This window comes from Neopelma chrysocephalum, unplaced genomic scaffold (genome assembly GCF_003984885.1).
Source record: "Neopelma chrysocephalum unplaced genomic scaffold, ASM398488v2 Primary Assembly neopelma1_59, whole genome shotgun sequence".
Classification (NCBI taxonomy): Eukaryota; Metazoa; Chordata; class Aves; order Passeriformes; family Pipridae; genus Neopelma; species Neopelma chrysocephalum.
The window spans coordinates 16408589-16423410 of NW_020897714.1; the positions used below are offsets into that span (position 1 = coordinate 16408589).

Consider the following 14822-nt stretch of genomic DNA (forward strand, 5'->3'; position numbering starts at 1 on the left):
AGGAAGTGGAACACAGGGTGCTACTAAACAATTGTCAACTCCACACAGACCATCTTCTGCCTCAGGGTCTCCAGTTGTAGCAGCCAGTGTGCAGGTATGCATCTTACAAGTTTACATTTGAACCTTATCTTAATATTTATCACATACATTTTGTAAACATTCTTAAAATATCTTCATTTGGAAATGTCATAAATTTAATTTTTATACTTTCCTAAGCATAAATGCTGATAGTGATGAAAAAATGTCACACTAGACAATAGGTGTTTCCAGCTGATATAAAATGCAAGGATCAGTGTGGAACAAATCCTCACTGTAAAATGTTGGTTGGTCTGTAGTGTGGAACAGAATTCACTTTTTTTTTTTTTAAGAGCATTGGAAAAGGTAAGCTTTATGTGGAAATATTTTCAGGGGATGTGGTATTTTCTTGCATTATTGGATTTGTGTATTCATGCATATTTACATATTTATAGTGATGGTGGTTGTGTAAAAAAGTGTCATTGTACATTTGTTGTCAGGCTGCATGATTAACTTCAAAACTAGAGCTCAGTTGCTTGTGGTTGAGTATAATTCAAGACTTGCAATAATTAACACTTGCAAGGGCTTTTTGTATTTGTGATTATGTATTTTATTTTGTAGGATCTAGTCAAACTGAATGAGACACCTCATTCATATATATAAATGCCCTAGAAGTTGAGAGAGAGCTTATAAGTATCATTAGAGATAAAACAAGTTAAGCAAAACAAACATTTTGAAAATACTGTTCTAAACCCCATGCAAACTTATTATTTACCAAGAAGACAACCTGCTTTCCCAAGTTGTGTTCTTCTTATTGGGAATGCTTTAATTGGGAATGCTCATGTCTTCCTCTCTCCATCACTCTCTATCCTGAGGTCTTCACTACGTAAGAAAAGCAGTGTTGCTGTAAATTATATTTTTGCTGTACAGCAAATGAAAAGCTTTGTACTTTTCTGAATAGCGCACATTGCTGTTGCATGGGAGTGATGTATACTTGACTTTAGCAATGTTTTATAATCTTTTAGCTTGCCATCAAATTTTTATTAATGCAGCTGAATAACAGGAGGAAGATGATTTTTGAAAGACACTTCTATGGTCTTTTGTCCTACTGTACCGAAACAGTCAACAATAAATATCTGGCAGGCTCTGACACAGCCTTTTCCTACCTCGGGTGCTTTGAATGGAAAAAAAAGATATCCACAACCCGCATGCTGTGTAAGGGCCACTGAGGTACCACAGAAGGCCTGGAGAAGAGCTGAGCCAGGTACATGCAGTTTGAGTACTCTGGAAGGTGCCTGGAGGAGACAAAAAAGGCCACAATTAATGGATTGAGAAGAGACTTGTTACTTCCTGGTGCAGTCAACAGAATCCAGTGTATACAATCACTGTGATGTAGAAGAAAATGTGAAATGGGTGTGGTAGTGCGTAAAAATGATAGGGAAGTCAAGGGAAGTAAGCAGTGTTATGCTGGATGATGAGATGAATTCTGGCAAACCATCCTGTAGTTAAAGGCAAGTAACACTGATCATCTGAGTAATGAAATACATTTTGACCATAGTGATTTTGAAGAGCACTGAGGGAGGGGGGGTGTGATAACAAGTCCATGCTATATATATAATACAGCAAAATAAGGTGTGTTGTTGTATAGAAAGGGGCAAATCAGCTAGAGGCACTGAGCACATATGGTATTGCTAAAATAATTACTGCATGTGGGGTTTTTGACATTTCAGAAATTACTTTCAGCTAGAAATGGTTCTGAAGAATGGCGCAAGGAAGATAAACTATGGAATAAGGCTGTTGGTGCTGTGCACACTGAAGCTTAGTCGGTGGAGTACATTCAAGAAAAGATTAGAATCAAATTACCTCCCAGTCCAAGTACACTGAAGGGGAAAATATTTGTGATCACTGAGGGCTTTATTTAGCCATAAAGGTCTAATGACTGGCTGCTGAACTTAAATGAGTTCCAGACTTCTTGTTAGGTACAATGAACTAAGGAGTTAGTTACCCCTCTTAAAACTTCACATAAGACTGAAAGTGAGTCTCTTTTCCTTTAAGGCCTTAGAGATTTAATTCCTGTTTGAGATGCTGTTAGTCAGGAGGTGAGAATGGTACCTGAGTTGCTCATTAGAATATCTGGTCTGCTTACATTGAAAAATCAAACTAGATGATTTCATTTGGTAATAAAGATGTTCCTAACTAGGAAGTTTCCAAGAAGTGTTTCCCTCCTTTCCACTTTTGATTGACACAATTATTTACCAGAATGTAAGTTTACACTTGCTGAAGCTCTTCAAAGAAAGTTACATTTTAAGAAGACAGAGCCAAAGAGTACACATTTGAATTCCTTAAAAAGCTCTACCTACCATTAGTACTTGTGAGCAGAATCTGGTTTAGACTTTTAAGGATCTTAATGACTCAGATGTACAGGACCAGGATGAACCTTTTTATGAAATATTGTACATGAGTTAAATAGAAACATCTGAACTGCAGCTCTTTTAGGGCACACTCTGTAGCTCTTTTCACCACTGTACTTCTATCTCCTCCTTTTCCAGAGAGTAAACAAGGTCTTGGCAGAGCTCAAAACAAAGTTGTTTTTCTGTTTTCGGGCATTTACAAATCCACAATTGCAAAACATAACTGTATGGCTTTTATTTTGTTGCACTTTACTAGATTGCATAGACAACGAACAGTTGCCATTTGGGAGCTGTTGTAGCTAGAATATTCTGGCTGATCTTGCATTTTTATTTTTAAACTACAGTGAATTTAACTTCATTTTGACATATCTGGAGTGATTATTTTCCTTTGCCTTTTCCTCTGACATGTGCATACACACATATACATACATATGTATGTCTGCATTTTGGTAACCTGACTTGAAGTGTGAGAGTTCTTATGTATGAATCCTAATTTTCAGAAGTCATTGCTTCTCAACAACCTCTTAAGAAATAAAGTTAATTTTCTGTTAAGACCCAGATTTGGAGAGGGAAGAGTAATACTGTACATCTGAAGAACTTCAGATCAACCTCTCATAGCTTCATATTAATCAAATAGAAGATGTTGCTCTAGATTGTGACTGTAGACCCAGTGCATAGTTAGAAATGAGACCAAGGAAATTATCTGTAAGACTGATGAGCAAAACATGAGAGAGAAGCTGTACTGTCATGTCTGAATCAGATATAATTGTGCTTGCTTAGCAGATGAACACTGGGAAGACCTAGGTGGATAAGTGGATATTTATTAATAGTTTAATACACTTCTCAACAGAGCAATACTTAACAGGGAATAGTCAATTTTTATATCCTTAAAGAATACAACTCAAAGTTTAAAAATCTTTAAGTACTGCTTTTTTTGTACAGTCAACAGCAGGAGCATCGTTACTGGCTAACGCCTCACCTCTGACTCTCATGGCATCACCCCTGTCTGTAACCAGTCAGAACGTGACGTCTGCACCATTAACTCCTTTTGGGATGCTGGGTGGCCTTGTTCCTGTGACTGTGCCCTTCCAGTTTCCCTTGGAGCTGCTTGGCTTTGGGACGGACACAGCTGGAGCGACAACCACCTCGGGATCTACCTCAGCGGCTTTCCACCACAGCCTAACTCAGAGTGAGTGGAATTAGTTATCACACTGTCCCATGAGGGAAGATGCATCCTTAAAATGAAAATAGAGAAGGGAAGCAATAAAGGTCTGAGACACTCAAATTTGGTTCTTGAAAATCCCTGTAGGAAAGTAAATGTGATTTCTTCTCTGGTAAAAACTTTCTTTACATAATTACCTAAATGTTATAAATCACTTTTGGTAAATTTAACTTCATTGTTATATTCACAGTATATTTTTAGGTTTGAATGTGGTTTTTTGGGTTAACTTTTAATACCTTACCTTTAGAAAGGAGAATAGCTTAAAAGTCTCCAAATGTCACAATACAAATAAGAGACTTAATATGCTGATCCATCAAAATATCCTTAGCTCAGTAATCGCAGATATCCAACAGCTCTTCTACGAGGAACTATCAACCAAGATGGCATTTATTTTTTCTGATTGCTTAAAAAGAAATTATTTATGTTTTTTACCCATATAAATTGTTGGCCTTTGTGCCAAAGGAAAGGATATGAAGGATTGCATCCCAATAGTGAGGCATGGTCCTTGCTCTGACTTTTGATTAACTGTATCTGAATAGGTCTGTTTCTGTTGACTTGTAGCATTCTGATGGCTGGAATCAGAGTAAATATCAGCTTGATATTTGTTTTGTGTTGCGGGGATACATCTTCAGAAATTTGTAGAAATTAGCCCCTACTATAGCTGCACTACAAAAACTTGTTGTTTCACAAAGACTGCCTTTCTCCTCAAGATTTATTTTTTCTTTGCTTTCATTTTCCTCCCCTCAGACTTACTGAAGGGTTTACAGCCAGGTGCTCAGCATGCAGCGACGCTGTCTCACTCACCTCTGCCTGCTCACTTGCAGCAAGCTTACACAGGTAAAGACATTATATTTTTCTTATTACTTATTTTTAACTTAAATCCGATTTCTGCCATAGACTGAAATAAAATGTACAGCAGTAGTTAGTTTAGAGAAGACATAACACAGGGACAAACTTTGGTAGCAGAAGGCAGTACTCATTCTATTGTAGCAGTTGTTTTTGAAACCTGAACAATGGTTTTTCCCCCCATTTCTCTTCAAAGTCAGGAACAAAATAAGTTCAAAAATTCCAGTACTTTATTTAGCAGTTCTAGAAACTTAAGTGTACAAATTCAACTAGTGAGTAAAAAAGGAATATTACTCACTGGACGCTAACATGATTGTTTAGAGGCTCCATAAAGTCTTTTTCCACTCAATTTTCATTTCTCCTTTGAAGGTGAAAACTGACCTCCCAGATAAAAGCTTTTTCATATTTCTTATAAGAGTGTATTCATTTGTGTGAATGGTGTGATGGTTTCCTAATAGGGGATCTGCTTTCCCTAGGAATTTTATCCTATGCAATAAGAATTGCATATTTTGATTAAGAAGAGAAACTTGAAGAAGAATACTTCATTTTTCTGTTTGTAAGACTTAGAGATGAAAAAGTATTAGAAAGCTTTAGAAGGTTTAGAGTGTAGTCCTTTCTTTCTCACCTGTAGTGTGTTTTTGGGGGGCCAGGAGAAGGAATGGTAAGGGTGGCAGTGGCTTGGTGGGCATTCTTCCTATTGTTCTGAGAGTTCTCAGCACCAAAACATTTGGCAGTGTTTTGGAATGAAGCTTGATATCTCAGGTTTCAACAATGCTGTTTCTAATAAACGAACTACAGAGAAAATACAAAGTCTTCCACTCTATAAAGACAATGTACTTTTTAGTGATGCTAAAGCTGAACCTGCCATATTCCTGTCACTCATGCTGTAAGATACAAAAACAAAAGTTCACTCATGCTTTTATTCTTCCCTTTTTTTTCCTGTCTCTTAACTGCAGATGGAGGCCAAAGTAAAGGGGACACTAAGTTACAGCGGAAAAACCAGTGACTTCTGGACAAGCAAGGGAGCTGAAGCAGTTCTGGTTGGCTGACAGAATCTGCCCAGTTGGGAAAGTGCTTATTGTCACAGGGCTGCTGTTTCTGTCGATGTTTACATATTCTGATCCTAAGCACTGTGGTGAGAGGAAGAAGAAAAATAAAACAATACTTGATCAAAGAGAGAAGGAAAAGGAGGACTGGTCCTCCTGGTCATGCAGACTGGTCATAGCTTGATATTGCCTAAAGAAACAACGTTTTTTATCTGCTCTGATTGGCTCTTAAAAGAAATTGATCGTCAAACCCACAGCAGCACCAACATTTTTGTCTGGGTGAAGTCCAATGAAAAGTGGAAACCATGAGAGGAGCTAGAATAGGTTTCTCCATTCATTGTGTAAGGTGGAATCATTCACTTCATTAATGCCCAGAGTGCCCAGGGTAAGATTATGTGTAGGTCCTGAGTGTATTAAACGGTTGTGGACCAAAGGTTATGTAGAATAGAGGTGATGCTGGGATACTTTGCATTATAATTAAACCTTTACACAAATGCAATTTTTGATAATGGGCATTTTTCCAGATTTACAAGGCTGTTTGGCTTAGGGAGCCTACAGGTTTATGCAGTCTCATTAGAGAATTGTCTTCAAAAACAGATCTCCTGGTACATCAATATATGAGACACAGACTATTTGTTTGATTTTTTTTTTTTTTTTTAAAGTACAAAAATTCTTACTTAAGGGAGGAAGGGGATGGAAAATTTTTCATTACACGAAAAGGAAACCCACATTTGATTGGTCACACTAGCATTTCTTTCCCACATTATATTTTTAAAGGCATGCTAATGTTTCAGTCCTTCCATTTGTTAAACTTTCTTTTACCTCTGCCACATGCTTATTTGCTACTGAAATTAAGTTATATTCTATTCATGTCTTTCATAAACAACAACCAGTTCTTTGTGGATTCTCGATCTTCATTTTTCATCTAACTCTTCCTAAAAGCCATGCATTATACTGATTTCCTAGTTAAAGAAACCTGATTGTGACCTATTCCAGAGTCAGGTTAATACTGCTTCAGGCATTAGCCAAAGAGGAGTCGTTCAAAAGCGACCAGAGGTGCCTTCTCTTCTGGGGGCTTGAATGGATTGTCTCCAGCATTTCCAGCCCCTGCTGGCCTGGGGAGTGTCTGACCTGAACTCTTTCTTACATGGTAGCACAAGACTGCAAAGCTGGCTTTTTTTTTTCTTTGATAGCAATACATCAACTGGTTCACATGTAAGAACAGGAAGTATCCAGCACATGTTGCACTTTCAACACTAGGACAGAACTTTGCTATTGCGTCCCTTGCGCTGTCAGATAAAAGGTGAGAATGGCAAAAAGTGAAATAAGTCATAGGGGAAAGGAGCAAATAAAGTAGTAGGATGCCCTTCTCCTTCAGCCCTAAAACATTCCTTTGACCAGAGATGCTGAAATTCCTAGTAAATAGTTTTTCCAGTAGTTTGACTTGAGATTTGAACCAGAGACTACTGGTTATCTCACACCTTTTAGAGAGACTTTGACCCATGAATAATTAATCTTCAATGTTTTCTGCTAGATTATTTCGAGCTTGCAGGTTTCTTTTACATGTGATTTATTTTTCTTAGATCAGACAACAATTTCTTTTCTATTTAGAGCTCATTTTAATTTTATATAAATATATATACATAAATTTAAAATAATATATATTGTGTATTTAGTATAAAAATGTTGGGTTGAGCTCAGCAATAAATGTTTTTGCACAACACTTCTGTGAAAGACAGATTGAATTAAGATGCATTAGTTCATTAATTTCACTCCACAGCATCTGCCAATTAAATGCTTTTTAGCTAGCGCTAATGTTTTGTATGTGGCGTGTTGATTAGATAAGCTTGCATCTCCATTGAGGTTATTAAGAGTTGAAATATACAGCTGTGTAGACCCTGGCATTCTTAATACTGCACAAATTCTCTCAAAATACCATGAACTATTTAGAATGCAAGCTTTATCTGGTTTTTTCCCCTCTTTTCTCCAGGAAGGGTTGAAGGAAGACAACTTTTGTTTTTTGAGGCCCAATGGTTCTGCCAGGATGTTAATTCTCTGAACTGTGTCAAACCTGACAATTTTAACATTGCATGTAGCTAAGGGAGTTGCGGCAGTGAGCCACTGGGCAGCAGTATATTTAAAAGACCCTGTCCTAAGAGTTCTACCTCTTCTATGTTTTCCTCATCAAGGCATCTCATTCAAATTGCCATCTTTGTCTTCATATTTAATGAAATTTTAGACTGGGAGACTTGGAGCCCTTTATAACTACAGCACAAATTCCCTTTCAGTGTTCCTCTCTTCCTGGAAGTATGCCTCATCTTCAGTTGAAGAGCATCCTCTCTAAATCATGAGGGTAGGAGCAATGCTGCCTCTTGTCCTATTGAGCTTCTCAGTCTCGGGAAACAAGTAAACTAATACTTCTTGTGGAAATAGATAGTATGATGATGAGAATAAAGATGACCATATGTTGTTTGTGACTTCAGTTCAAACAGCCCCCCAGCAGGTAACTGTTTTCAGTCATTATGCTCCTGAGCTTCTTTGGAATGAGCAACATAGGGAATGTAGACCCTTTCGTTGCTGTTCCCTGTTCTCCCTGGTTAAACTTAGCAAGGCCGAGTCAAAGGAAATAATAGGGTGGTTCCCAGAGACCTTTGCAGGTAGCATAGACAGGATGGGGAAGGGAAAGATTGCTGCAGCGTCCAAATGCAAAATTAGGTTAATGTTTTACTATTTTCTGCACAGCAGCTCTTCTGAAGACATTTCCCCCCAGGTTTTTACTACTTTTTAAGGGCCTTTGTTAATAAATAAACTGTAGTTGTACATACTAAATAAACCCTCAGTATTCACAAGCAATAAGAAAGCCAAGTATAGCTGTCTTTTCCAGGCAGCAGGGCTGAACTTGGTTTGGGGACTGTATATGAGCTAACATGTCAAGCTCTCTGAAAGCCCCAAACAAATGCAAGCAATAACTTCAAACATAGGTTTTAGATGTTAAAACCGTCTGGGTAGTATTTTCTGCTACATGATCCAAAGTCCCTAAAGTCGCAGTAGCTATTTTAAATCCTTAGAGACACTTGCAAAGAAAGAAGGCAGGCTAAATGAAAAACAGGATGCAAAGTTTCCTGGTACTTTGGACTAGAACTGCAGTGTTCTCCCACTCGGAGATGCAAATGGCCTACGTCACTTTGTCCAGCCTTCTCTGTTGATTTGAGAAACATAACTAAATACTGATCAACTAAGTCACAAGTGTGGATGCTGTGGGTTTCACATCTGTTTTCTGCTAATCAGAAGTAACTTTTAATTACTTGGGTTCTGCTTTTTGTTTGAATCCGATCAAAGTTGTCTGATGCACAGATTTAGGGGAGAGACAGGTGTTAAAAGCCTGTTCCTTCCTGCAGTCCCATCATCTGACCCTTCCTCCACACTCCTTCTCCACTTGGTGCAAGACCCTTGAGGACATGAAAACAGAGAAATCTTGCAACTCTCCCAAACTGCCATCAGTTGTGCGAACCAGTAACCCTCCGGGAGTCATCTTGGACTCCAACTAACTTTATCACATTTGCTGCTACATTCGTAAAATGAACTTTTGGCTGTATTTATTAGCAAATTTTAATCTAGTTTACAGGTTGGGGTTTTTTTGTTTTCTTTTGATTAGTTTTTGCCCACAGATGGATTAGAAATGTTGGGGTGTTTGGGTTGATGGGTTGTTTGTTTTGTTCTAGTTTTGTTTTGGTTTTGAGTGAATTGGTGAAAGCACAGTGGTCCCTCTTCTGCTTTTGTTCTGGATTTTTTTTTTTTTTTTTTTTTTTTTTTTTTTTTTTTTTTTTTTTTTTTGGTAGGGAAAGCCTACAGCCAAGCCAAACTGTGGAAGGCTCCCTCCCACATCAACTTTTCATCTTTTGCTGAACTGGGGGGAAATCATTAAAGGGACACTTGCTTTTTGTTTGGGCTTGTTTGTTATTTTGGTTTGTTGGGGTTTTTTCCATAATGAACCAGAAGGTAAAAGCAGTAGGTAAACAACTGATTAATTAACACTTTATGCAATTTTAATTTTATAGATATTAAGAAAAGGTTTGGTAGACTTTGATTGGTCCAAGCTCCGGTGAAGTGGCTCTTACCCTCCATGACTTACTTGATTCAGGCTTTTGTCCTTTGTTTAAGTGCCTTTTTTTTTTTTATTTTATTTCCCTACCCTCTTTAAACTTTTCTCAGAGATCCTGAAGTGCTAGAAGGCATTTTGGAGGAAAATCTTAAGCTTGCCAAGATGGCTTTATGCTGTTATACTATTTTTTTTCCCTTTTGTAAAGAAAAAAAACAACCAAGTGTGTAATGTTTGTAACTTCATGCTGCTGTACCATGGCGTTGGTTCTGTGTGCTTGTGCATTCTTTCTCTCTCACGCACACACGTGCACACACACACATACCCAGCAATATTCCTGAAACCTGTTCATCCTTCTACATTCTCCTGGCTCTGTCAAACACTACTTAATGGTGAACGTTTGTGCAAAGATGGCAGTACAATAAAAGAGTGTGTGCATGAGTGTGCGTAAATGTGCATGAGAGAAAGGAAATGGCTAATGGGAATGAAACTTCTTGCATTTTTCTCTGAAGGTTTTAAATTTTTCTTAATTAGGTCATGAGTAAAACATTATGAGCCCTGTCTGGCAACCTTATTAGCTACTGGACCGTTTCACACAATTATTGAGGCAAAGATGTGTGGCTGACAGCCCCAAGGACATGTGGGGGAAAGAGAGAAAATAGGAGCTTGAAATAAGTTTGAGTTGAGATTAACTGCAAGGCATCCTGTGTGCAGCTAGTCACATCTGCTTAACACCGGTTATTGCAAGGATTCTCATGCTTACCAAAGTTGTCACTTTCCACCATCCATCATATGTAAAAAGGAATTTGGTAAAACCTGCAAGAGTGCAGGTGCTAATTGAATTTAAAACTGGCTATGCTTCACATGCTGCCTAAGTTCCTCACCATCAAGTACTTTTCTAGTTGTACTTTTTCTTAATTTATTGAGATTTTAATAATGGTTTGTTCTCTTATGACTGTTGTTAGCTGCAGGTGAACCCTCATAATACTGTCTGTGCTTGTTTCCTTGTTCTCTGACAAAATTAGCTATCTGCAATAGATGATCTAGTGATTTCAACACCTTTGTGCTGAGGATTTGTCTAACTTATGATTATTATAAACAAGAATACCTGAAATTAGCAATTCACTTGTTGACCAAGTGCTAAACTTAAGGTAACATGTATGCATCATTAGACTGTTCTAGTTCTGCGATGTGCTTCCCCTGGGGAAGATCTAATTTTGAGTTGCAGTATGAAAAGGAAGCATTTATTTTACCGAATGGGAAGGGAATGAAGAGTCCTTCGTGAGAGGAGAACCAGACTGGAAAGCAAAGTATGATACCAAATACAACATGTTTCCTGTGGCAGAGAATAGCCTCAGTTCTTGGCTTGTCTTCACATATTTGACTAAACCCATTACGCAAACTAGACCATAGGCGGATTTCTCCTACCAATCCAATGGTGCCAGTCAAAGATAGGACTATTGCTGGTAGCTCAGCCAGTTGGAGTGATAGTTGAGGGTGCTTCTTAATCTCTTTAGATGCATTAGTGAAGTTACTTAAGTGGAGTTTGGCACACCCACCTGTGTTGCTGTTTAATTACTTTTGGGCGCAAATGCTCTTTTTCCTAGGCTGATCTGTGGGAATCTACAGCTGGTGATGATGGCTGGGTGTTGCAGTCTTTTCTAACAAATGCAGCTGTTGTGAAAATCTGTGCTGCTTAAAAAATCACTACCAAAATAAGCAGCCAGAAGTATGATTACTGGGCCACTGGAAAGATGAGCATTGTGTAGGGGAATGTTTTGTTTGTGGAAACTTCCACTGTGGCTTCATCATCCTTTTTCTATGACCTGATGATCCCTTGCTGCTGTAATAGCTTTTTGGGTCCGTAGAAAGCCCTGCTGCTGCTATGAGTTATGCTGAGAGATCAGTATGGCCTGGAACTGGCCCAAAACTGGGGAATTACAAAGATTCCCCACAGCTGTTTTTGCACACTCATAAACAACACTGCACTGATCTTGTCAGTAGTCAAGGATATAGGTGTGTATTGTAGCCATTTTTGACAGCTATAATTCTACAGAGCAACTCAGGGGGGAGGAAAAAAAAGAAGAAAAAAACCCCACCACCGTGTTTTGTATCTAGAAACGTATTTCAGTCTCTTCTCTTGCTGTCATCTCCTGCTTAAATAACAACCATTAACTAGTAAGTTTTTCATCATGATGAAGTAATCCCAAGCAAGCAACGTACACTATGTTTGACTCCTATCATGTGCAATGCTAAAAGGGTTTTTTATGTTTTTTTCTTATTTTTCCTCCTAGTAATGTGTACAGAAGTGTTTTATTGACAGACAGTCATGTTTGCTGCTGTCTAGTACCAAGAGAAGAAGAGCAGGGGAGAATCAACCAAAACCAGTCAGGAGATGGTATCATCGTAGGCCAAACCGTGTAGCTGCCGAGGCAGCCAGAGCTACATTAAAACTTAGCAGATTTCACCAGAGGAGTGGGGAAAGAAACTGTCTTGTGTTCTCAGCTTTTTCCAGATAAAGCCTTAGTTCGATTAGTAGTCACTAATATCAACTATGCAGATAAGTATATGTGTTTCAGTGTTACACGCATTCCTTTTCCTAGCTACCCCTCTTAACACATACTGAAATTTTACCCAAAGAAAATGGAATATTTTTGAATGTCTGTACTGCAGAACTTTTTTGCTAACATGAAGAAAAAAATTGTATTTTAAAAAAGAAACCCTTTCACCGATGCAACACGTAGTGTCAAGTGTCATGAAGTTGCTTTGAGAGGGAAGCTAAAATCACCTCTTGTGACAGGTTTTAGTCTGAGAGTTTCTCAGAATACTCAGCTCTCACAATTGGTTTATGAAGCCGCAGCAATGTTTTTTGATGTACAGACTGGATTTGGGGAGAAACTAATGAGACATCCCAGGTTTCTTTCCAGCATCAGAAGTGAATTAAATTAGTTTCTCACTGAAATGAAGTTACTTCTAAACATGGGGAGTTATCAGCTAAGTAAAAGCTAATTCACAGTCCCCAGGTATTTCTCACTGGTCTTCTAGTCTTGTTGTATGTAACTCAAATAACAATTTAGCTCAGAGATGAGAACCGTAGTGTGTGTTTTATTGCCGGTGATTCCATCATGTAGCAATTAGTACCATGTTCTTGCATAGTTCTCAAGATCTGTACTGGAAATAGATGGAGAAATTTTATTTTTGGACTACTGTTTAAAAAAAACAAAATTAACTCCTACTTTTTACCCCCAAAAGTCTACTGAGCAGCGCTATATTTTAGCAGTTTAACTAGTACCCTTGTTATGTGATTTGTCTCTTGTAGTCTTCTTTTACTAAGGGTTAAAAGCATTTAATTAGTAATCCTTACAATGTTGACATTCTCTAGCTTAAGATCAGGTGCTTATAATAAAAAGGGCATCTGGGTTGATAACTTCTGATGGTACAAAATCCCTATGTTCCGAATATTTCATTGGAAAAAAACCCAGGTGTGGGTGCAAGTCCCTTTGGTTCTGCCTGATAAAAGAGGCTCAGTGAAGAAAAGTGCCCTGCGCAGCTAATGGCAGTAGGGATCATCCCCTTAACAGCAGTTTGGCCTCCATATCTTTTGTTTGGTGTCACTTTTAGTATATAAATATTTTAGCAAGTTTGGATGTAGCCAGCTTAACTCTACCTGACTTGCTGTGATCCCCCAGACAATGAAGGGCTGAGAAACCATTTTGCTGCCTTTCACTGGGGAGCTCAGAACAAAAGGCTGGGCGAGGTTTATTTTTTTATAAACGAGTGTTAAATCACTGCGAGAATTCTTTGCATTCCTCAGCTTCAAACAAAGGAATGCACAGTTACTACAAGATGGCAAACCTGTTTGAGTTGTTGATTCCTGTGATGCTTTACTCAGTCCTTCATGACTTTGTACAAGATCACCTTCCTCCTTTTAATACTCGCACATTTCGGCTTATAGGGCTTAGTGATGGAGAGAGGATCTCAACAGCCTTGTGCTTACCTGATGAGCTTTCCAGGGAAATTGCCCCGTGAAATGCTCCCCTCTTGTGACAACAAGCCTGAACAACCAAATGCAGCTACATTTGGGTGGTTAGCACCACTTTCATTTGGAATTTTTAGGGAGGTATGTTCCAATAACTTCAAGGGATACTGTGTTTTAAATGTGTGGTTTCTTTCCTCTCTCCATATAAAACTGGACCTGAACACAAGTTTTGAGTTGTTGGGGGTTTTTTTGTAATAATCTCAGGACCTGAAAGATTGTAGCATTTAGTGTGTCTTAAAAATGATGTACTGTACCAGCCATGGATTTTGTAAATAACACCTGTCTCCCTTTTTTGTATTTTAATTTTTTAAAAGTGTGTAAGGCTCTTTGCCAGAGGAACTGGTGCCTGCTTTATCTCCATCCTGAACTGAGGCAGGAAAAGGAAGAAGCTGCTGCCACAAAAGCCTGCGTCAGTTCCAAATACGTATATTGTTCTGGTCAGTTTAATGGCTGTTAGTCTTTTGTTAGTTGGGAAGCTGGTTTGTTCCCCTGCACGTTTCCAGTTGTGGGTAGCAGAGCCCTATCAGGGAGGCTAATTTTAACTCTCTTCTGTGTGACTACTTGATGTTTTCACTCCTTCCAGGTACTCAGGTTTGCTATCCCTGAGCAGTCCAATGCTTTCGGAGGTCAGGACTATTGGCCCTCTGCAAAAATAACTGGAGAGCATTTCATTTTATCAGTGCTTTGATCCAAACACAGTAATGGGGTTTGTATCCTGCACCTTGCAGGTAATGCTGCCTTCACCTGTTCCGGAAGGGACTTGCCCTTTTCTGCTTTCCTGAAAGGAGCGCAAAGCTTTTTTTTTGGCAGCAGACTTTGCTCTGGGATCCACCCTTGCCGGCAGACCCCTGTTCTGCAGTAGGAGCCTTACTCAATTCGGCGTAGCTGTTCCCTGTCCCTGACCGCGACAGGCTTTTTCATGAGTGTACTTTTCTTTTTTTATGTGTCCCGTGTCTGTGCTGTATTAAATAAAGAGGAATGTACATATTAGTCCTGTCTCTGTGATTTCTCACAAAAATAAAGATGTAAAAAGGTTTCACTTGAAGGGTCCTCCCCTGGGGCTTTTTGTAGGGCTTTTCCATTTTGGAGATGGGGAGGGTGCGAGGAACAGCGCTTTAAAGCTGCCAGCGGGTCGCTACAACAG

The 14822-nt window shown here is 38.8% G+C and overlaps 1 protein-coding gene across 1 annotated transcript in view; it reads left to right on the top strand.

The window, feature by feature from the left end:
* UBN2 (ubinuclein 2) overlaps positions 1-14715 on the top strand; it is a gene marked incomplete at its 5' end in the record, with an annotated part of 54953 nt that extends 40238 nt beyond the window's left edge. The window contains 4 exon segments of the mRNA XM_027679600.1: positions 1-94; positions 3369-3615; positions 4396-4485; positions 5451-14715. The exon segment at positions 1-94 is cut by the window's left edge and continues 10 nt beyond it. Coding sequence (XP_027535401.1) covers positions 1-94; positions 3369-3615; positions 4396-4485; positions 5451-5500 — 481 coding nt within the window.
* Positions 14716-14822: the final 107 nt, after the last annotated feature.